At 39.6% G+C, this 21,773-nt stretch overlaps 1 protein-coding gene across 1 annotated transcript; it reads left to right on the forward strand.

Moving 5' to 3' along the window:
• Positions 1-12,223: 12,223 nt before the first annotated feature.
• Positions 12,224-21,370, forward strand: LOC122994937 (hyaluronan and proteoglycan link protein 1-like). Its single transcript, XM_044369752.1, has 4 exons — positions 12,224-12,542; positions 17,442-17,804; positions 19,062-19,361; positions 19,565-21,370. The coding sequence occupies exons 1-4, from the start codon at positions 12,452-12,454 to the stop codon at positions 19,852-19,854; spliced, it is 1,044 nt and encodes a 347-aa protein (XP_044225687.1). The 5' UTR covers positions 12,224-12,451; the 3' UTR covers positions 19,855-21,370.
• Positions 21,371-21,773: the final 403 nt, after the last annotated feature.

Below are 21,773 nucleotides of genomic sequence, written 5' to 3' on the forward strand. Positions count from 1 at the left end.
TGTCCCATGAAAACAGTAGGTGCTGAGTCACTGCTGCACGTGAGGCAAACACGGAGATAGACACAAAGGAGTTTTCCCAGAATTCCTGTCACTAAAGTTAAATGTATACAGCATGCATTTTACATCCCATCTTGAAATGCCAAGATGGTGGTTCTTTTATGCTTTAAGAAGAGCCCTGCCACAAAATATTGCTGATGCTTTTCTTTGCATGAATAACATGTGACTATTATTTGCATTCATTTGTTGCATGTATTTGGCCAGATTTAGGAACATCTGTGCACACAGATAGACAGGAGAGTGGATTTTGCTGCAGGAGAAGTTGCACGTTTCAATGGAAATCTACTTTTTCTCCACTGTAAAACTTGTCACTATTGGAAACAATAATTAGGGTCTAAAAATGATTTTGAGTCTTCTTACTGTTTAGAACCATACAGTATCTCTTTGCGGCTTCTCCCTCTCATTATCCCTTCATTGTTCTCATTGCCCTCCTCTGTAGAGAACATGTGGAAGTTATTCTCATGTTCCAGTGTGCTGACCCCAGAACAGGGAAGCAGCTAGAGGCAGCTGCACATCACTATTAAAATGGAAACATAGTTAGGTTGGGTGATTTAGAGCAAAGATACACTGGAAGATGCTGTAAAATGATTTTAAGGGCTGAACTAGACAAAATGAAAAGGCTGTTGTATTCAAGACCCATGAGTTATTTGTCCAGCTTTCAGCTCCCTTTGTAACATTGTATACTATTTGTTCCATAGGTGATATTTGTCACTCACAGCCCTATTTTATTAATAAATGACATATGGGAGGGTGTCATGCTGAGCTGGAGAGAAGAAAGGAGGTGTAAGTGGGCAAGAGTGGAGGGGAAAAAGACTCAGCATGAAGAGGGCATTACACAGCACACTTATAAAGGAGAACTGTTACTTTGCCCAGAACACACCGGTGTTGGACTGCTGTTGATGAAATGTGAACTGTCTTGGATCTGATTGTAGAACATCAAACTTCTGGATCATAGCTTCTGTGCTTTATTTTGCATTACTCTTTGGGGAAATCTCCCTTTATTGTCAGAAATAACACAGAGGTATCCATCTGGGATTTGTAAATTGGCAAAAGAATACTGTCAGTGAATACTGTCAATGCCAGTATTCGGTGCATTGTGTAAGGAAACAAAGGAACATTATGTAGTAGGTTAAGTCACTCATACATAACAATGGAGAACAGACATGTTTCTTCAGTTGTTGCAAATCTTGGGGACCTCAGTGGAAAGTAGGAACAGCTGGGCACTGTACCATAACACTGTCCCTGAACCCATTTGAGGTTTGAGGGTGGCCTTCCTGTCTATACTGGTGCTTTAGAATTATAGGGTGGTCTTCAAACTTCATCCCCCTAGCCCACCCCTGCCCTGGGAAAGCTTTAAGACACTTCTGTTGAAACTGTGTTTACACAGCAGCATGAAGAGAAAACAAGAGTAGGATATATCTTACTCTATAAGTGCACAGATGGAAAGTTTATGGATACATGTAACCACTTTGGAAATTCAGGGCTTGATGAAAACAAAAAATATTCAGCTCTAATGCTGTTTAGTTTTGGGTGGATGGGTGGGGCGAGTTAGGGTTAAGGCATCCTTGTAAAAGTTGAATCATTATTTGGCTGAACGTTAATACTTTGAGAACTTTATAGTCAATCATGTTATGTAACGTAAGTCAAAGTCTCTCTACAAGCACAACACTGCAGGCCGTATGCCTCCTTCGATGCTAGCAAAAGCTCCAACATTCCTATAAAATCAGTAATGAAAGAAAGTTGAAAAAAATAGTCAGTATGTTATAGTGTCAGAGTGTTTCTATGCTAATAATCTGAGAGCTTTTTCTCATTATATTGTATATGTTTTTGCAATTTCTATGCCTCATATTTCCCTCTATCTTAATTGTTCCTGGAACGAAGCACAGGGTTGGTAAATGATTTTGAGTAAAGGGGGCATAGTGTGATCCAGGTTGCCTTGCAGGCTTGCACAGGAATGTAAATCAGCAGTCTGACTGAAGGTGGAGAAAGAGAGAAAGGGAGAAAAAGAGGGAAAGAAGAGCAGTAATGATCACTTCAGCAATGTTGAGGGATTAATAGAGTTTATAACACCACTCCATTTGAGGATTATTTCCTGTCAAACAGGGCTCTGTTCATCAGGATTGAGCAGGAGAAGAGAAGAGGATGGAACAAATTCATTCCTCTCCTATTTCTTCCCTCTTTTCACACTGCTTCCTGTTACACAAAGGATCCTCTGTGAGAGGAGATGGTGTGTGGCAGGGGAGGGGAGGAGGCTGGGAGTTTGGTTGGGGGAATAGAGAAAATGCATTGGATTGTGTTGCACTCTTGGCTAGACATTTAATTTGTCAATGCCAGGTTTGATGCCAACATTTACAGTGTATTTTAGCCTTACTGATGTGATTTGTGACACCATTGTTTTGATAATGATTCCAGTGCCAACTTAATATTATGTCATTGTCAAGTTACACCAACAAAGTAGTGACAAGTCATACAATTTTTCATGCAATCAAGTCACAGATCTAGTGGAGCTCTTTCTCCTCCAGACTGAACATCGCCTTAATTTACAGTAATCTAAAACAGAAATTTGTCTTTCTGAAGGTATAATGAAAATAACCTTACAAACTAAATGGAAATGTGGCCTTTCTTCTCTACTACTCTGATCACGAATGAAACATTCAAATGAGTCCAAGAGCTGAAATTACTGTCACAGCTACTGTATTTTGCCTAGATCAGCAGCCAACATATGTTAGATGCTGAGTTGGCATGACTTCTTTTGTTAAGTATGCAGTAATATTAACGACCCAAGTGTTCATGTAAAGTGTTCATGTAAAATAACCATGTGATCTGAAAGTAAATTTAATCATGTCTCCTGGCAATTTGCACTGCTACATTGTATAGTTAATTGATGTAAATATGTGCTGCAACTATATTCATGTTTCTGTAGTGTTTTTTATTTACACTACAGCATAGTAGCTACAATTTTCCCATATGGTATGGAGTAATTTGTATGTAGAGCAGATTAAGTTTTCCCCATTTATTATCTTTATTTTAATAAATGTTTGCATGTTTTTTATGAGTCAGTGCTTCCTGAGCTATATATTGAGTGATTTGTGTTTAATTTTGGCAGTTATCTAGTTTGATATAAGCTTTATATGAATGCTAAACAACTGGGGGCCTGTACTCATCAGTTTTTTCTCTGTTTGGCTCATTAAATGGATTTCATGTCTAATCGATTATAAATGAAGCAGCTGTTCTAGAGTAATTACAGTTCTTTGTTAAACACGGGCCTTGAAACAAGTCACACAGTTTAGCTTGGAGCTGTTTTTCATGTGTTTGATTGCTCCTTCAGTCTTCACTTAGCGGAAATCTTTGCGTTGTGCCTCTTGCTTCCCACATGTCCTCCTCCTCAGTCTCCCACAACATATGGTATCTATAACTTTACCATACTACTGGCTTGGGAGAGATCTACACTGTTTCACTTGAAGTCTCACTTGCCTGTCCAGCTGTGCTGTGAAGTTGTTTCTCTTAAACCGAAGATCTGCTGGTCAATGGACGGTGTTCAGTTCCTTCTATGTTAAGTATGAATGATTCCCTTTAAATCAGCATGGCTTTTACTTTTTTGTCATTTTACTAAAGCATCTTATAGTTTTGATTGTGCTGTACCTGAAGTTTAGGCACCATCTGTTTCCAATCTGTAAATAGATGCTAAAAGCCCACTTTTTTCAATTTGAAACAGACAGTTCCACACAACTTCATGCCATATAGGTTTAGTAACTTTCACAGAGAAGCATGATAATGCTGATTAGTTTCAAGTAAAATTAAACATCAGGCCAGAGAACCAACTGAAGTTGATGTCTGTCTTTTATTCACAATGCCAGGTGGCTGAGTGACCCCACCCCTGTCCTTGGCTAGAGCTCCGGTTGGGATTCTGAAGTCTAAATGGATTGTATGACTTTTTATGGCTCCTTAAATCAATCATGAATTAAACACACATGTGGCTTTAATGCTGGCTTTGTCTTGGGCTCCTGGGTTATACATTAAATTGGTAAGGGTGTAATAATTTGCCATGAACCCACCCAAACTATCTCCCTTCATCTAGCTCTTAATATCTCAATTGTCATTTGATGCTGATTTTTCCCCTCAGCTGTTTTTGACCACATTCTGGCATCCAGCCTCACTGTAGCTCAACTAGGCATGTCAAAATTCTATGTTTCGCTCTTATTTCAACTCCAACTATAGTTCTCTTTAAATACAATAAATTTGGTGATAATGACTTAACAGCAATGAAGAAATTTGAGTTAAAAAAAAAAACAAAACAGGAGAACACATGTTCATTTACCCGCAGGACAAAATGTTCTCCTTTTTAACTGCACCATTTTAACATTTTTTTTTACAGTAGCTACTTTTCAGCAGGTCTGGCTCATAGTTTAATGTACATATTGCACAATAATGAAGAAAAATCCTTCAGGAAGTGCAGATTAGAAGACGGTATAATCAGTTAGAGGGTGACACACCACACATCACACTTTTGTTTTGTTCTTTTGCACCTTTACCAGAAGAAAACTGAATGCAGATTGGTTTCCCATAAATGATGTCTCCATAGTCATTACCCAGGGCTACTGTAAATTCTCTAACTGTGCCAATGTGGTCTGGAAATGCATCCCAGAAAACCTAAAGAGAAATGTGTGGGCTTTGACAACATACTGTAATTACATCTAAGTTTCCATGGCTCCCTTTTGTTTACCTTTAAAGAGCTCCATCAGTGTGGAATTTATAGCTTTCCATTCAAAATATTTAAAGAGACGTATACTGTTATTGTTTTAAAGGGCCCTAGCGGGGGGGTTTGCATATAACAACCTATTTTACCACACATCATGTTACTGCTGACCCCTTTTTTGTTCTTTTTTTAAAGATAGTTTATTAGATTTTTATATTGTGCATCTAACTCTTTCCTGGTAGTCACTGAATTCTTTTACAGTATTAAAATGTACTCAAGCAGATTTTCAACTTGCTTGAAATACCAGTTAATGTCTTTAGTTAATGACCTTAGCTAATGGTTCTACACTTGTCAAGCTCTCCAGTCTTGCATGGCACATATGATGACAGTGTCAGATTTACCACTTAAAATTCCTAATATGTTTTTCATATTATATGTTTTTCATATTATGACAATATAGGCCCTTGATTTCAGACAATGGCAGACAAAAGCAGGCTACTCATTTCACGCCAGTGACCATTGATTTTGATAGCTGAAATGACTGTTGTAAGCAGATTAATTCAGCTGTAGCTAGCTAGCTAATTTAATTAACAATCTTCATGAGTTTGTTGAAAATGCCATCTAAGACTGACCTTTTAATGTTTCCAGCTGACTTGTATTAAAACAAGAACCCCATAAGGGAGACTTGAAAAGTCCACACTGAAATTAAGTAAAGTATTATTTTACATTTTTGACTGCTACAGCATTTGCTCTGTGAATCACTTCCTGTGTTTCAAAAATGAAAACCAAAAGGTAGAAATTTATATTTTATATTTTTTGGTTTTATGACGATGCCCCCTAGTTTTGCATTAGTTTGATGGACATGGATGGAGAGCATTTTGAAACTAGCAAATCAAATTTTGCACAAAGCAATAATGTCAATCATTGGCAGAGCAGATGGCGGCCTGCTGCACAACGTAGACTCTGAGCAACAACCCACATTAGTTTTCCTGCTAAAGTCTCCTTCTTATCTAACTTACAAACATGAACAAAAATGCCTTAGCTTGTTCAAACAGCCACCAAACAGACATTCACCAGAAAAAAGTGTACCTTCTAATGTCAGTTTGTAGGCTAGTTAGCTAATTAGCTGCTCAGCTGTAGCACATTAAACATGTAAACACACCTACAAATGTCACTCTGGCCCTGTTAGATGGTGTACTACTTACTCTTTAATACCACTGCTAACAACAAGCTGTCGACGTCTGCCCATGACTTGTACCTACAGCGCAAATTTGCTTACCTTGTCTCTTGTTCCCTATAGTGTAACATCCTACAACATTCAAAAGCAATATTTAGTTTATTTTTATTTTGATATGGTTAGGAACATGCAGTTTTGTCATGATTTTTAAGATGCAAAACCCCAAAAGCATAACTTTCAGTTCCCTTATGTATACACTTTTGATGATGACTTTCTCATCTTTTCCTCTTTCTCAGGTTCCTGGAAATGATGCAGACTGTGTGCCTATATTAGAGTCTTTTTTCTGTATGACTGTAACATGGCAATCTCCATGTGTTACTCACTGTGTTATGACTACACAGATTCCATTAGCTCACCTCAAACACAGGTCAAATGAATGCAGTTACAGCTTCCAGTTATACCCCACTTATGCATTCAGACCATGGTCCATTTGTTTTGTGAGGCATGACTCAGATATACGTATGTTGGTTTGAGTCATGTCCTACTAAGTTATTTTTCTGCACAGTGTGTTTGTGTGTGCCAAAAACTACTGACACTGTGAAATTTTTACGACAGATGACGTTTAAAGTAAAGACTAATTATTTCCATCACAAACCACAATGCATTTTCACCAATCTAAACATAAGAAAAATGACTGCAAGTAAATGTTTTTTGTTTATATTTTTTATATTTCTACAGCTTTATTTATTCAGTATTTCAGATGTCAGTGGTTTCACAGATGAAACATATGACATGTGTTCTCCATAGTGATCAATATTGATATAATGAGTTTATTTTATCAACTCAAAACTCAACTCAACAACTTAACTGTGGTTGCTGACAGAAAATCCCCCGCCAATATCCAGCCACTCAATGGTGAACAACTAACCTTGACAACATAATTTAATATTGCGAGCTGACATTACTGTGATTGTTCAAGTTGCGTTACTGTGACTCCCCCACAGTCCTCTGGAGCTGTTTCTAACATGGAATTATACTCCGACCTGCCTCCTGATGAGAGCTTGGCAGCCAAGCAGATGAAGAAGGCCAACCATCAGATGGAAACAAGAGATAAAAGGATAAGCAGAAACAAATGGTTGCTTGTGGCACAGCAGTTGATAAATACAATTTTCTCATGACATAATGTGATCCAAGTTGTGCTCTACTACACATATGTGAATATAACCCAGGTTTTATGTGATGCATCAATGTAACTGAAACTTTGTGCAATCACAAGAGAGAAATAACACTCTTTGGAAAAAAGGAAAGGAAAGGGATTAACCTGAAGCTATTGGTTCAGAGTGAGGATTGATTCACAGCTGGCTTGTTTTATGTCTTTGAGATGCTGAAAAAAGACCATCCTCAATCTGTGTGCTTGCAAGTTGAGTATAAAGTGTGACACAGTCTGGAAAATAACTGGATATTGAAAGTGTTGGAAGAGATATATAAATTGAAAGTGGTATTACTTGAGTAAAAATAATAATAATTCTTTAATGAAAAACACTCCATTACAAGTAAAAGTAATGTACATTGAGTACCAATTACACAAATGCATTATTGTGTAAGCAATATGTGTATTGCTAAATAGTATAATCTTTAACAACACCTCAAATTTAATTAGAGAATCATGCACTTTGTATAAAACAACTTGATCTTTTAAGTATAGCTGTCATAGTTGCCATTGCCACCCTGGCCACCATTCAGTCACCATTCATTGCACACAGATGGCAACCAGAACGGCCGGTGAAGCCAAGAGTAGGCAGCCATGTGTGGAGGCATCTCTAATCAGGATCTGATGACAGAGTATATCCATTACAAAACGCAAAATGAATCATACTCTTTTTTGTTCTTCCCGATCTGATATGGTGGGGATGAAGCTGTGACACAGCTGTGTGGCGTCAGAGCTGCTTTGCTCACGTATGTACCCATTCAGCACGTTTGCTTTCTCATCCCACCCAGATATTTTAAAGCCCTAGTCTCTCACTTCATTGTTTTATCACTGCCTCATTACCAGGCGTGAACAACGTATTATCCCCACGTCACCTTCAGAAACACTTCCAAGTCTAATCACGTGTTGTCCTAGCGCAGATAATGAGGAACACATGTTTGGCGGTGGCTAATGTGAGTGTGGCTTACATGAGATAACCAATTCTTGTTCAGCTTTGACCTTTCCAGTCCAGAGGTTTATATAACAGACTCCCATGGGACCTGCCAGTCACCCTTCAGATGCTGCGCGCCATCCCTGCCTTCATGCGATGGCCGGGACCAAGGGAGCTGCTCAATGTTAGCAGGAATCATATCACCAGGCCAAGAGCTGGGAGCGCAGTCTGCAGAGAGCCAGCTGCAAATGTGCTCATGGCCCTGAGACTTGGCTCTGATACAGCAGACGCATGAAAGAGCCTTTGGGTGGGACTCCAAATCCTCTCAGCCTCTAGACATTCAATATACATTTATACAGGCCAGTACATTCTGTACTTATTGTGCATGTATAAACGTGCACAAGTATAAAGACATATGCAAAAATTGATACACACATGTTTACTTTAGTGGTATGGCTTGTATCAACAGACATTGACATTGCCAGTACTGGAAAAGTGGTATTCATGGAGATGCCAATGACTAATCTATAGTGCTGCTTGTCTGGCAACACAGACTTTCTTGATTCACTCTCTCATCACTAAGCACATGAATTAACTCCTTGTAGTCACATACAGGAGAGATAGTGGAAAACTTTCAGAGAAAGTGCTGCCTTTGTGTTTTTTGATGTGTTTCTGTGACATGTTTGAAGTCAGGCCTAGGTGTTTTGATAAATTTCTACATATGTAAAATGTGGGGATATATCCGTTTTCCATTCCTTTTTTGTTTTGATGTCAAAATCAGCCAGGTCTCCTTCTGGATACGTCATCGGGAATGCATTTCTCCAGACAACAAATCTACTTCCATTATACCATTCAAGCAGAACATGTCATGATTAAAGGTCTTGTATTTGGCTCCTGTAGCGGAGCAGGACATGCAGATGGAAGTAGCTGTGCATCCAAAAGCATAGCAAAACAAAAAAGTTAAAGGTTCTATATGTACGAATTGTGAAGCAATTTACATGTAATAATCACTTTTTATTGCCAATGAGTGAATGAGTTGTTACGTAACTTAAAAAGTGAGACCTTCTCTGACTTTCTTGGTTACCTGTAACAGTCTGTGGACTGATTTGTAAGTGAAAGACCCGGGCTGGATTTTCCGCAAAAATCCAAAGGATGTGACGTTTTTGTGCGCTCCTGAATGCCTTGCCTCTCTCCCGCTAACGTCAACAGACAAAAACGGACCAAGTAGAAACAACACTTTTCACAACAAAACACCGCCACAATGACAAGTTGCCTTCTCCTCAGCACACACAACTAAAACAGAACTATAGCAGAACATAGCTTACCTGTTTTGTTTTTTCCACCGCTGGTAGTTCAAAGGTCGTAATAAGCACACATTTCACAACAAAACCGCAGTGTGTTGCTCCCCGGCCACAGCATGTTTCTCCACGGCTGCAGCACGCTGCTTCCCAACAGCAGTGTCTTGCTTCCCAACCACAGCGCGTTGCTTCCAGGCCACAGCTCCATGAGCCTACTGGTGTTTAGGAAACACGCACTTGGTAAAAAAAAAGTTGGTGGTTTGTGGGTCAGGTCAGGTTCGGGTGGTTGATTAAACGCGTATTTTTACAGGTTGGGCGGCGCGGATTGGCTCTCACTGGCAAACAGCCACAGCGTAGCAGTGGCTGACTGACTGGGAGTGAGCGATGCTTTGCTGAAACACGGTGCAAAACACAACATTAGAGATTATGTTATTATGGAGAGCTGAATTTTATCTTAAAATGTTAACAAAGTTTCTTCTTTTTTGATTTTCTTTTAATTTAATTAGTTATTATGAGAAGTGTAAGCAAGGAAAAGGACACCACCTCCAGCAATAGGCTCACGCCTGCTTGCTCCGCGAGTGAGTGTGAGCAACAGCGTGTTGACTGCAGCTAACTTAACGGCCACCGGTGTCACTAATGAGATTTTTACAAATAGAACCTTTAAAACATGGTCAATGAAAACTGAAGCAATTTATGAGGAGGAAATATCTGCAGTAGATATCTCTCTAAAGATCTATCTATCTGTATCTATTCCTTAAATTACATAAATCAGCAATGTCCTTGTTAGTATCTGTGTTTCCCCTCATGCTGTTGATCATTACAGGACTTATGTAACATTTCATCACTCAAATTTCATCAGCAGAGAACACTCAGGAGTTCATGTTGAACCAAAATCCCAAAATGAGTACTGTACAAGCCATGAAGTTTCTCCAAACCCAGAGCCAAACTGTAGTTCTCATATGAACTGCCAAGCTCTTTCAAACACAATTAGGTTGACCACCAAAATATTTACAGTTTCGTAATGTGGCTTAGATATCTGCTGATGGATTGGCAACCCATGGTAAGCTATGTAACACTTTTTGTTGATTTTACTGGTTCTTTTACACCTCCGTCATGTATACACCCTGCATGAGCACTGCCAACCTATTCTTCTTTGAACTCCTTTGTCAAGCAGGACTGAATGGGAATATTGTAACATAAAAGACAATTCTTTCAAACACATGTTTGCCAGACTATTGTGTTCTCACAAATGACTGTTTGCTGGGAGGGAGGGAAGTGCTTGCCTCTCTGTAGCAATCCTATTGTTAACAATGCTGGTACAACTGGGGACTACATTGGCTTTGATACCCTCAGAGCACAGATGCTGCCATGATGCTGTACATGATTGCAGCTCTGGTTTAAGCTCACAGCCTGTGTCAGGAGGAGACTGTGCCCTCACACCGAGGCCATGTATGTTTATAATTTCACCCTGTGTACAGGGGATAAGGCTGCCTTATGTAACAGTTCCTTAGATCTCCAGCAGATTGGAGGATTCAAGGTTGGGGCGGAGAGGATGTGCCCAGGGCAAGCTGGGAGTTTAGAATATACAACAGAGGCCCACCATGTACTCAGTTTCCATCTCTGTGGGGTTTGAGGGACTTGACAGACAGGGCAGAGTAGCAAGAAAAAGAGAGAGTGTTTGAGTTGCCCCAGCTGTAATAACCTCATTGATGGAGTGCTACAGAACAGCATCTGCAGCGTGTTGCTCCACTCCCAGCTTTGCCATCTCTCAGAGACAAACTAGGCGGCTGAGAAAACGTTTAGGAGAGACCACACAGGCCCCCTTAGCCCATGACTGGTCGCAAATCCATGTCCTGCCTCCCTAGAGCTGCTCTGATGCCTCTGCTCTGTTACAGCATCAGAAGAGACAGAGAGAAAAATGTTCACATAATTTAAGGTAACTGTGGAAATGTTTAAAAGGGCAGATGGGTATTAACAAATTCACTCTCTTACTTTCTTGGTTACAGACATTTATCAAACAACTCTCAAATAGGACCAGTGAAAGAGAAAAATGTGGCCTTTAATGATTGCACAGAGTAAATGTTACAGGGGAAAGAAAGAGAGGAAAGAGAAGGGAGATTAATAAATAAAAGAAGCAAAAGAGGACGAGGCAAAAGTATGAAGTAGGAGGACCTACTGCATACATCATTTTTATGATCTTTTTGGATTTAATGATCTTGCATCAAACATATCAGCCAACAGGGCTGTAAAGTGACTACACATCACTTTTATCCCAAGTGTTGGTGTTTGTGGGTGTGTGTGTTTGAACATGGGGGAAGTGTTCAGGCCATTTACAGAGTTCAGAGCTAAACATGACAACACTATTCAACTTATAATAAATAATAATAAATACATACATAAATAAATACTAACAAAAAGACTATAAATACAAAAAAAATGTAATGGAACGTTAAACCAGACTGAATCAGAGTTAACAGAGTGAAAACATACAGAAATTGTAATAACCACATTAGTCATGGGACTATGGATGCAAATCTGTATTTTAAGATCATATTTCACTCATTGCTTCATCAGCCTCTAATGAAGATAAATTAATATCTAATCAACTTTAATGTTGTGTAGTTTTTACTGAACTGTATTAATCACTGCAATCATTGCACATAATTATCTGCAGGTCAGTTGGCTGGAGTTTCACTGTATCTCCCATTTTCCCATGGGACAGGAGGGAGTTTTTCATACATAATGTGGCAAAGGGGAGCCAGTATAGAGCTGTGCATGGTGATGGGCTGAGGGGAGGGGGAGTGGTCTCAACCATGCTAGGCTACAATAAAAGGCACTTGTCTGGACTTCTAAGGAGCCCAAACTTTCCTGTAGCACCAGGCGGCTGCTGCATAGAAAGAAAGAAAGAGGCTACATGAATAAAAATTAAAAGAAAATCAAAAAAGAAGAAACTTTGTTAACATTTTAAGATAAAATTCAGCTCTCCTAAAATATTTACTGCTTAGATAACAAGTGCAGATTTTTCTTTTTGAATTTTATATTTATATTTTCATTGAAGAGGGCTTTTGTGTGAAAAAAAGAGAAAATGACAAGTCTGCTGTGCATCACTATATTCTCCCTGACCCTGGCTGGCAGTGTGTACAGTCAGATGACGACTACTCCTGCACCAATATCAGGTAAGATTCAATTTATGTAGAAAAAAAAAAGTTGTGATATTGAAATATGTGGATGATTGTATGCTGTCTGTTACCATCCTTGGTGAATGCATGTTTGTGTGTGTGAGTGTATACATGCTTAAAGAAGAAGAAGAAGAAGTAGATGAGCTGTGTAAGAGACCTGAGCAAAAGTGGTAGCACAGCACAAGTTCGTGTAACAACAGAGTCATTGTAGCAGTAGGTAACAAGTTGTCTCTGGGGAAACACACACACAGACACAGTGTGACTCACCATTGACTCATTTACTTGCTGCATACAGACCACCACAGCATGATCCAGCTGGTGAATAAATCACCCTGTCATTCATAGAGGCTCACTGCCTGCACTACTTAATGAGGACCACACCACTAATACTACTGGGTGCACCCTTAAAATTGGTCACAGGTGCCTCTGTGTCTGAAAATAGGCGAGTAGGGCTTTTAACTTTTTGGATATAAATTCTTCTTAGAGTGCAAAAATGGTCAGGAGTTTCCCGCAGCAAAGTTTTGACCTTTTGTCGTTTTTTTTTCTGTCATTTTATCAGTTTTCTGTCTTGTTCTCCCTGTGGCAGACAGAAAATGAAAACGAAGAAAGAAGTCTTATCAGCAAGTGCCTGCACTCCATCATGAGGCTGTTATAATTCAAATTCACACCTGCCTACAGGATGACACAATGAGATGGGTGCTGTGGTGAAAGAAGACAAAAACGGCTAGCTTGAAACCCATATCTCATGTTATATGTATTGAGTGATATTTAATGCGCTTTCAGCAGCCCTGCAAGCTGACTCAGTAGATGTCAAATTAGGGATGTCTCAGCTCTCTCTTTTCCAAAACGGGAGGAAATGGCTTGTCTGCAGGGAAAATAGTTTCACTCTTGTAGGAGATGATGCTTTTTTTATCCAAACATTGAAATTACTCCCATTGGCCAGTGATGTCACAAGTGTGTGTGTGTGTGTGTGTGTGTGTGTGTGTGTGTGTGTGTGTGTGTGCGTGTGTGCGTGTGTGCGTGTGTGTGTGTGTGTACAGTGCATGCATGTTTATACATGACCTCACTGTCTACATTATGAAAAAGCATTGGCTCAGCTCAGAATCATTGTTCCATAAAGTACAGTATAGTCTTTTACTAGCCATATGAGCAGTGTATTCTCTGCCTGTTCACGGGGCGTTGCCTGTCCTTATACCTACTGACTCATTCTGGCACTGGGAGCTTTTGGAAATCCGCCACAGTAACAGGCAGTCAGGCAGTGGCCTGACAGAAGCAAAGTTAAGATTAACGACCCGTAGCCAAACGTATAGAGCCCCATGCTGAACAGCAGCCAAATGACTCTGTCTTTCCCTGTGAGGTAATAGTCTGTTAAGTCTAATGCTTAGTGTGGCTGTTGGTAACTGAGACTTGGCATGGTTGCTAGGGCTGGGTGGGAAAAGGGGCTTGCCTGGAAATTGGCTGAGGTTGGGGGCTGAGTTTAAAATGTGTTCAGGTTAGGACATGAGACATTGATGGAACCATGTTTAGTGCTACTGTGTATGTGTTCATTAAATTTGAGTGAAATTTAACAAATGTCTCTGGTGACAAGTCTCCTGGACATGTGTGCTGGGGATTGAGTATGTGTACCCATGTGAGCAATCTGCACCCATACTTTATGTTTGTGCTTGTTATGCATGAGGAAGAGTTTATTGAACTTAGTGTGTAGGAGTTGCCCTGCTGTGTTTGTCCCAGCTTCGCTTGTTAATTCTTTCTCCATATTGACACAAGCGGGCAGGCAACAGAAGAGAGAAAAGCTGTGATGTTGTATCTCATGTCTGTCAGAGGGTGTGGCTGTGCACACGTTGATATAAACATGCAGCCACTGCTCTCTGCAGATTTCTATCCTTTCATAGAGGAGAGATTTCAGCCAATTAAACATTTTGCTCATTCAATAAATTCAATAACTGTAACAGTGCAAACTATGTTTCAGGATTTAACAGCATAATTAGACTCCAGTAGTTTCAGAATATATAGGTCATTGAGTAGATTTGGACCATTGTACTGTTGTTGTTAATTTACAATTTGGTGTTACAAAGAAGCAGATGGTTCCAATCACTTGCTAATGCAGCCTTTTACAGAGTGAGAGAGAATTGTGCTCTCTCATAAAATGGCAGTAGGTCTTGGCTGCAGATGCAGAGCTTTTTTATTGTCTTACACATATGCTCATTTACTTCTTTGTTGTGTTTTCACTCCTAGCTACACTCTTCACAAAGAATTCCAGATAGAAATGGTTCTGAATTATTTTGATGACCCATTTGTATGTTAAATGCGACACCTTTAACCTCAGAGAGTCTTATACAAATAAGATTTGGTCTGAGGGGCGACAAAGAAAAGAAAGGCTTCCTTCTCTTCCCAGAAGGCTAAGTACACACAACAGGCTGTTGCTTTATGAGTGTAGTGTGCACCACATGGCTGGGGCCACATTCTCCTGTGGGACATGTGTCTGCTGGTAACTGCAGGAGCAGGAAAGAGTATGGAATTACTTTCAACATGCCTGCCTCTCTGTCTGCTACTGCTGTCTCTCAGGCATCATTTCTTTCAAGTTCACGCCAGTATTTCTAAAATATGTCTTTGAGGCAGAGTTCCTAAGGTTTTAGGTCAGGACGTATTCTATATTTCATTTCAAGCTCTTTTCTCAGCATTATGTTGGCACTGTGATGTTTAATCAATCTCCTCCTTCCACAAATCACATCCAGAGGTTGCTATTCATCTCTGGGTAGAACAATGTCCCATAAGACTGTACAATGAAAGTCTTCATTCCGTCTACTCTTATTTCCTGAGTATGAATTAGAAATTTGGAAATTTTTAGGCATAAATGTTGGATGGCATCACACAAGGTAAGATGATGTTGATGTCACCTTCACCTTTGCCAGGGCTTTTGATTAGCAGTTTAGTCGTTCCGGGTTCTTCAGGTTTCAATCACACTTTATACAACTGCTACCCATGCAGAGAATTAATGAGGCACGGTAAAGCATTGAGTCATTACTGGCAAAACAGGCAATGTGGAATCTTGTCCAGACTGCTTTTAAACTCTGCACTTCTTTCGAAAACATAAGTTATTAGCAGCGGCAAAAGGGTGTTTCCTAGCTGGCATGTTGCTGACCAGTCAAGAGGCAAGTGAGGCTACTGGGTGTGGTAGCAGCAGTCTCTGGCATATGCAGCCTTATGAAAGAAATGGAGGAAAAAGTGGAAAAGGTGGGATTGAAGGGTAGATTTGGTCTGTCAGCAGTGCTTCTGCTAATTAAATCCTTCTGCAGGAGAGCTCAATACTAATGATCTGACGGCCACTGAACAAAGTTCAGACACGCGCCTACTGTGTGGTTAGAATGGAGGATTGAGACAGTTTAGACACGGGCTTGATTAGAAGTTGTTTTAGTGTCACTCCTCTGTCTGTGGATGGGGGCAGATTATGGGTTGATCAGAGTGGAAGGCAGCAAGCCAGTGGCTCCAATTATTTCTTGCATTGCCCATGTGGGAAACGTTTTCCCTACTGAAGAGCCAGTGACACAGTATTCCAGTCATGGCTCTGGTGTGGCTGCTCAAAATGAGGCGCCTAAGAACAATTGTTGGCATCCTCATTCAGAAAGTAGAGATAGACTACTTCAGGCACAGATCATCCATATTGAGTGAGTGCGTATAAAATAAATCAAAAGCAGAGCAGCCTACTTTTTTTTTTTTTCCTAGTGAATATAAGACATGGCTACAGACACTCAAGGGACTACGATTAAGCATTGGATCTGGATTCAGCCAAAAACTGCCTGGTTGCATAAGATTAATGGTTATGTCTGCAGACTACTTCTATCTAAAAAGCCAGTTTAAACACAATGATTACTCAGTTAGTTAATTACCACATTATATTACATGTCCTGTGCATTTTAGATCTTGACTCCACTTACAAGGTTGATTGTTCAAGGCTGTACGTGTCATGACAGGGGTCAAGGGTTGTTTACATCAGTCCATCTGGTGCCTATTACTGCCTGGCACAGGCCACCCCTCACTGGTTGGGGTCTTCTTAACTAAGCAAACCCTGTGAGGTCTCAATATAGAGGTCAGGGAGATTGTAGGAACCCATGTTGAGACACAAATGACCTGCTGTTTTAAGTTAAATTGTGGTCTGCTTAGAAAAGAGAAATGGATAGAGCAATACTACAAGAAGGGAATAAGTAAGAATCTGCAGGACAACCCCCATTTTGTTTGCAAATACATTTATCAGCTAGATTCTGCATTAACTGTGTTATCTGCTAACTTTTCCTGTTATTTGCTGGGTGACCTACATACTTTATACAAATCAGATGGAGCGGATGAAAGATAAGCACTTTATTTTGGGGGTCAATTCAGAGGAGCCAAAGGTTTATAAGTGTCAGAACTGACAAGAGCAGGAAGGAGCCTGAAGAAGACCATTGACTCCAGGGTCTGAGCATTGGCTGGTGTCCAATACTGTATCTAATAAACCAAACAGGATACCCCCCAGACACTTTGATAGTTTGGTGTGTGAGAGAATGCCTTTAGCTGTAACTGCATGTGTGTGTGCATGTGTATGGTGTAATATTCTGAACAGTATATGCAGGCCATAACATTTGCTTCACAGGTGCTGTGCAACAATTATGTACAAAAAAGGAAAACTACATCAGATAACATAAATTTAAAAACAGGGAACCAGAGAGCAGTGTGCAGGCATTTTTCCTTTTCTGGTGTTTTCTCATGCTGCGTCAGTTTCATGCCAAACACAACTCAAAAATGTTCTGATTCAATCTTTAGAATCAATGCATTAATTGTAGTTCAAGTTTATATAAACATTACATAATATCCAAGTATTATAGGCCTATCGTCAAACTATCATGTTCTCCTCTTTTCCAGCTTTTCCAACTTTTACAAAGGTTTTTGCTGAGCTTGGTGCCAATGTCACTTTGCCCTGCCGGTACATGGCCAAAGACAGCTATGCCTTTGGTATCGTTGGTGGTATCCGAATCAAATGGACCAAGGTAGCGGAGGATGAGGCTCTGAATGAGGAGGTGCTGACTTCTATGGGGTTCCACAGGAACACCTATGGAAACTTCGTGGACCGTGTCTTTCTGCAGGAGCAAGACAATGAAGATGCCTCCCTAATAATGACTGACCTCTCCGTGGATGACACGGGAAAGTACCGCTGTGAGATCATCAATGGGATGGATGACATAATGCAAGATGTTTTCTTGGAGGTGCAAGCTAGCAAAATTGATGGTAAATCCTGTTTTTTTTTTTTTTTTTGGTTCAACATATACTTAAAGTATATGTTGAAATTCCAGTTGTAATGACATTAGTGTATATTTTATTTTCATCAGACCATTTTTGTACCTGTTCCGTTTTAAAAAATGCATTGTTCAGGATAAACCATCTTCCTTAACAATGTGTATGTTTCTAGCGATTAAAAACATTCACCTCTCCCTTTCTCATGGAAGAGGCAAAACAAAAGAACAGACAGCTTGTGTTGATTTTTTCAATCCACTGCAGTGATTTAGTCATGATGACATTTGAATACTGTTCAACATCAGTAAACAGAAACACATTTTCCATCTTTTCCAGTCCACATGGTCAGACATCTGACTTACTTATCAGATTTTATAATCATTAAATTGTTTTCCCTCTCAAATGTGCCATACAAAGAGAATCTGCTTTTCATGCCAGCTAGGGTTATCAACATATTTATTCATAGATTTCTGAATCCTTGCATGGTGACATATTAAATCCTTGCCGCATGTTAAAGTTCTTCTGGACAAAAGGTCAGCTCCCATCTACTTTTTGTTGATAGTTTTCCACATGTGGGAAGGATCAATCTGGACAGAGGCTAGGCAAACACATGTAACTTTAGACTAAAGTAGTCTTAACAGAATATTTTTAACCAAATATGTGCAGTCTTTCGGTCAACATATTTCCCTTGAGTTAGATTGCACGGATGTGTGGATTCATTTTTAAATTATTATTTAAATACTTCTTGTTTGATCCATGCAGTTAGAGCAGTTTAGAGCCCACTGCTTTGATCTTTAATGAAGCAGAACTTAACACCTAGTTTGCATGAGATGATCTTTTCTTCCCTGCAAGGGGCTAGACAAGCACTAAATTCATAAGTTAGCAAAGTCTGGCCTCTGGAGACAATGCCGACATTCTGCAAGCTGCTGGACCTGAGTGACTAATAGGCCTACATTCAATAACATAAAACTAAACATATCTCATGGCAGCTCAGCTGGCTTCCCTGGAGAGACTGCAATGGACTCCAAGACACACAATCTTTATATATCTACTGGCCTGAATTGCTGTATATCAGCATCTAAGTGGAGAGAAATTAAACCAAAGATTCTGTACAGTGCAACAATGTGATAACTTATGTGTTGTACATGGCCATATTATTTAATTTGGTATCTTTTATCAGGAATGGATCTCCATTCAGACAAATATTATGATATGTTATCATGTTAATTTTGTGTCCTCTGTCTCGCTCAGGCATTGTGTTCCCATACTCCCCCTATGAAGGCCGCTACAACCTGAACTTCCAAGACGCTGTGCAGGCCTGCACGAACCAGGATGCTGTGATTGCCACCTTTGACCAGCTGTTTGAGGCCTGGAAAGGTGGCCTGGACTGGTGCAATGCTGGCTGGCTGGATGATGGCACAGTGCAGTATCCAATCACCAAACCAAGAGGGCCTTGCGGTGGTTCCAACAACGGGCCTGGCCTTAGAAACTATGGTCGGCGTAACAAGTTGAGCCAGTACGATGTGTTCTGCTTTGCTTCTGCATTGAAGGGTGAGTATTTAGCTTGTTTATCCATTGCCTTGATTCAATATTCTCATGGTAGGATTGCACCATGCACCAATTTCATGGTTTTGTTAAAAAATTGCTTTGTGTAGCATAACTTGGTAGACCAATATGTAAACTACTTGAAGCATTGTATCTAGAAAAAAGGAAATTCTTGTCCTGACCACCTGTTTTGCTTTCTCTGCTGTCAGGAACTTTCTATTGGCTGGTCCAGCCAGAAAGGCTGACCTTTCACGAGGCTGTGCAGGCATGCTTAGACGATGGTTCAGAGATCGCTAAGGTGGGCCAGATGTACTCTGCCTGGAAGCTGGAAGGCTACGATCGCTGCGATGCTGGCTGGTTGGCTGATGGTAGTGTCCGCTACCCTATCTCCAGGCCCCGCAAGAACTGCAGCCCCACCGAAGCTGCAGTGCGCTTTGTTGGATTCCCAGACAGGGATCAAAAGCTCTATGGCGTCTATTGCTTCAAGGCTTATCAGTGAAGGGGTAGAGGAGAGTAGGGAAGCCATAACCACCAAAGAGCAGCAACAACCACAACCAGTAAAATCAACAATAAAGCAGATACGCTTTGGATCTTAACTAGCATGATTTCAACACCTTTCAGAAACTGTGATAACCTTTTTAACTCCTAGAAAACAAATACTGTACACTTTACATCCATATGCGATGATTGACAAAATACTTTGTAGCCATTGAGTTTTGTTTTTCTCTAACTGTGCATTCATTAATTTTACAGACTGTTGGGTAAAGGGCAACAGTGTTAAAGTGACAGAGACAAGAACTTGATGGTTGAGAGACATCATCTAAGTTTGGTTTGTCTTCCACAGAATGATTAGATGTGTGAAGTTCAAGGTTTAGAGCAGGTATGCTCATGTGCAGATGTTATTGTTGCTTTAAAATTTGTCTAAAGAACAAAACATTGTGATACATATCTCAATTATCATTTCATAGAAATACCATAAATTGATTACAGAGTCATGAGCATAACCTGACAACCACTGTTGAGCTATTGGAGGTGTTCATTTTCACATCTTTAACTGCAAAAAAAGGCTCTTCAACCTGAGGAGTTGTGATTAAATTTACTGTTTAACGAGAAAGTGAATGTAAAATGTCTTGGACTGTGACCTATTCTGCAGTGATAGCTCCCATTAGATCAATTCCCAATTACAATTTGAAAGACATTTACTGAACAAAATGTTTTTACTTTTTTAATGTTTGTCACTATAGTTTTCTACACATTCATAATGTTTTTTGTTTGTTTGTTTGTTTGTTTTTTAAGAAAAATACAGATTCAGTCACTTGAAGGTTATTTGTATAGTTTTTAGTTCTGTTATTGAACTATTCATAGCTGGCACATATAAAACAGTACTATTTCATCTAAATACTAATGAATGCTGAAAAAGTACAAATTTTCTCCTTCTGCCCTGAAAACCACCTTTTACCAAAACATACCCCTGATTGTCAAACATTAGTAGCAATTAGATAATATAGAAAATCTAATTTTACAGTAGTTACAAATACAACTAACACATGGATTAGCTGAATGGAGATCCACTCTGCTGAGACAGTTTCACAAATTGTTACTGAGGTTATGAGCTGTAAATGATACAGTTCCACTGGCACTCCTGATTAATACTGATGATCACTTGTACTGCAAAATAAGGATTCATTGTTAATCATGCTATAGTGATTGAATCTGAATAAGTATTTTGGAGTTAAGTAGAATCAAAACCAGTAAACAATTAGTATACTGTATATTGTCTCTAATGGTTTTCTGTTGACTACACTGAGCATATTCTGGACATACAGAGCTGGTAATCTAAAACTGTTACAAACAGCACTCTTCTTTTTAGCTTTCAGGAACAGTTTTGTGTTATGCTTTTTGTTACTTTATCTCATTTCTTTTCCTAACCCTGGGCACTGACATATGGTACTTACTGCAGGTTACATGTGGTAATATGGTGGTGCATTGTTTGTAAAAGCAAAACTTTTTACACACTTGTGCATGAAAAAAGGTGAAGGTATTTTTGTATCTTATTGCCATGTACCTTTTTCAACAAAGCAAGTTGAAATAAAGAATACAACTTTTAAATAAATTTCTGAAACTGTCCCTTTTATTTGTAGTTTTAACAACAAGGAACGTTTTTATTTCCACTGGAACAAAATCAGCATGTTTTATATGTGGTAATGCAGAATTTTAATTAGAGATTTAAACTGTATTGTTTAAGCTGCCAAATTAGGGGCCATGTATCTGGCATGGACTCATGTCGTTGAGAGGACTTAAGATTAGAGGACTCTCCTCACATTTATTTATTCTTTGGCTTTTTTTATTCAGTGCTAGGCTGGCAGCCCACCACTGAGCTGGACAAAGGGAACAGTACCCCAGTCTTAAAGGCTTCTT

The sequence above is a fragment of the Thunnus albacares genome, chromosome 2 (assembly GCF_914725855.1).
Source record: "Thunnus albacares chromosome 2, fThuAlb1.1, whole genome shotgun sequence".
Taxonomy (NCBI): Eukaryota; Metazoa; Chordata; class Actinopteri; order Scombriformes; family Scombridae; genus Thunnus; species Thunnus albacares.

Excerpts from the sequence above, each read along its gene's own strand:
- LOC122994937 (XM_044369752.1), top strand. The coding sequence starts at position 12,452 with ATGACAAGTCTGCTGTGCATCACTATATTCTCCCTGACCCTGGCTGGC. Across the intron at positions 12,543-17,441 it reads TACTCCTGCACCAATATCAG|CTTTTCCAACTTTTACAAAG; the intron begins GTAAGATTCAAT and ends CCTCTTTTCCAG. Across the intron at positions 19,362-19,564 it reads CTTTGCTTCTGCATTGAAGG|GAACTTTCTATTGGCTGGTC; the intron begins GTGAGTATTTAG and ends CTCTGCTGTCAG.